Below are 1,578 nucleotides of genomic sequence, written 5' to 3'. Positions count from 1 at the left end.
GTGCGCTGGTGTGTACCTCACTTAAGGTGCAGCATAGCCAGTCGTCGCCTAATCGCTGCTGCAGACTCAATGGCAACGTCAGTCAGGCGGGCAGCACCACCAGCATATCATCGAGTACCATAACGGGCGACCAGCCCAGCGAACACTCATCCAAGGTAGTGGCTAGTAGTAGTAAACGTGAGACAGGCGACACGGAGAGTGATGTGGCCCAACTAATCACCGACGATATTTCGCAATCAGAGGCCACGGACGACAGCATTGGTGGGATACCAAGCAGCAGCAGCGGCGTCGCCGGTGTCGACGAAGCGCGACGACGACTCGCCGACAGCTTCAGTAAACTACGAATTTTAGACGAGCGACGTGAGGCACGGGAGTTAGATGGCCAACTAGGGCCGCGGCCTGTTGCCCGAAGCCAGGATCTCATGCAGAATCAACAGACAGCTTTAATGAATGGATATTGCTTGTCGAATTCATCTGGAGGCGATGGGGACAGCGGTAGTAAAGTGGGCAAAGATAAGAAGCCACATCCACAACCAAGAACATACAGAGTAACACTGCAAACTGCTACAGAGGAAACCACAAAGGAGGCCGCCGATAATAAGGTCAAAACCACTGTCACTATTGCCGAAACGGCGCAAATTATTCGTACACAAGAACAAGACCGGGAACAAGTAGGAGATGCGAGCATTTATAAGTCGACGAGTACACCAAAAAAATGTCTCAGATCAGCGCATAATCCACTAACACCAAAATCACCAAAGTCACCCGGCACGCCATCGCCATTATCTCGTTTCACGCCATGCAACTGTCAGTGTACACCCGCTGATTTTCAAAATAGTACGTTAAGCCCAGATGAGTTGGAGCAGCAGACATGTAAAATTATCGATTCGCCGAAGCAGTCCCCGCAGATGCCACGTCGGCTGGAACTCCAGCAAACAGAGAACACTATAACTGAAAAGCCGCACAAGCACTGCAAGTGCGTTTGCGGTGGACAACCGCCGCAGGTTGGTGCAGAAGACGAGGTATCGTCTTTCGTATTTGCGGGTTTGACAGCGAGACAGTTAGGAGCAAAGCCCACACCTACGGCTCCAGTGCCGACACCGACGTTTGCCACTGCGGCAGCTTCTATTTGCGAAACCAACTTCGTACCGACTATTGCCGTAGTGCCACCCACGCCTGAAGCAACTCTCACCATGACCTCCACGAATGTTTGGGACAACAGTGGGATAAATCTAACGACTGGCACAGCCTCACAGCAACAGCTTAGTAACACACCGCGGCAGGCAATCATCGAACACATACCCGAAGACTCCTGTGATGAGTCACCGCTAGACGAAGAGCTGCCATATCGTCCCATGAGCAATGCCTTACGGCGTTACGGCACCATGTCTAGTCTGGAGAAGCTACCCTCCGACGATCGCATAGACGGAGAGCTTGATGAGTTAGACAACGACGATGACAATGCAAATGATATGATTGATGTGGCCGACGATGACGATGACGATGATATGGATGACAACGCACGTGCCGACACGGTGGACCATGTACGCGAGACAATCAAGTCCAGTGTGTACACCA

At 52.0% G+C, this 1,578-nt stretch overlaps 1 protein-coding gene across 1 annotated transcript in view; it reads left to right on the top strand.

The window, feature by feature from the left end:
- LOC118748435 overlaps window positions 1-1,578 on the top strand; it is a gene marked incomplete in the record, with an annotated part of 80,798 nt that overhangs the window by 73,974 nt on the left and 5,246 nt on the right. The window contains 1 exon segment of the mRNA XM_036482856.1: window positions 1-1,573. Within this exon segment, the coding sequence (XP_036338749.1) occupies window positions 1-1,573 (1,573 nt within the window).

The sequence above is a fragment of the Rhagoletis pomonella genome, unplaced genomic scaffold, assembly GCF_013731165.1.
Source record: "Rhagoletis pomonella isolate Grant_MI unplaced genomic scaffold, Rhpom_1.0 Rhpom_scaffold_00013, whole genome shotgun sequence".
Classification (NCBI taxonomy): Eukaryota; Metazoa; Arthropoda; class Insecta; order Diptera; family Tephritidae; genus Rhagoletis; species Rhagoletis pomonella.
This window is presented reverse-complemented; position numbering and strand designations above follow the sequence as displayed.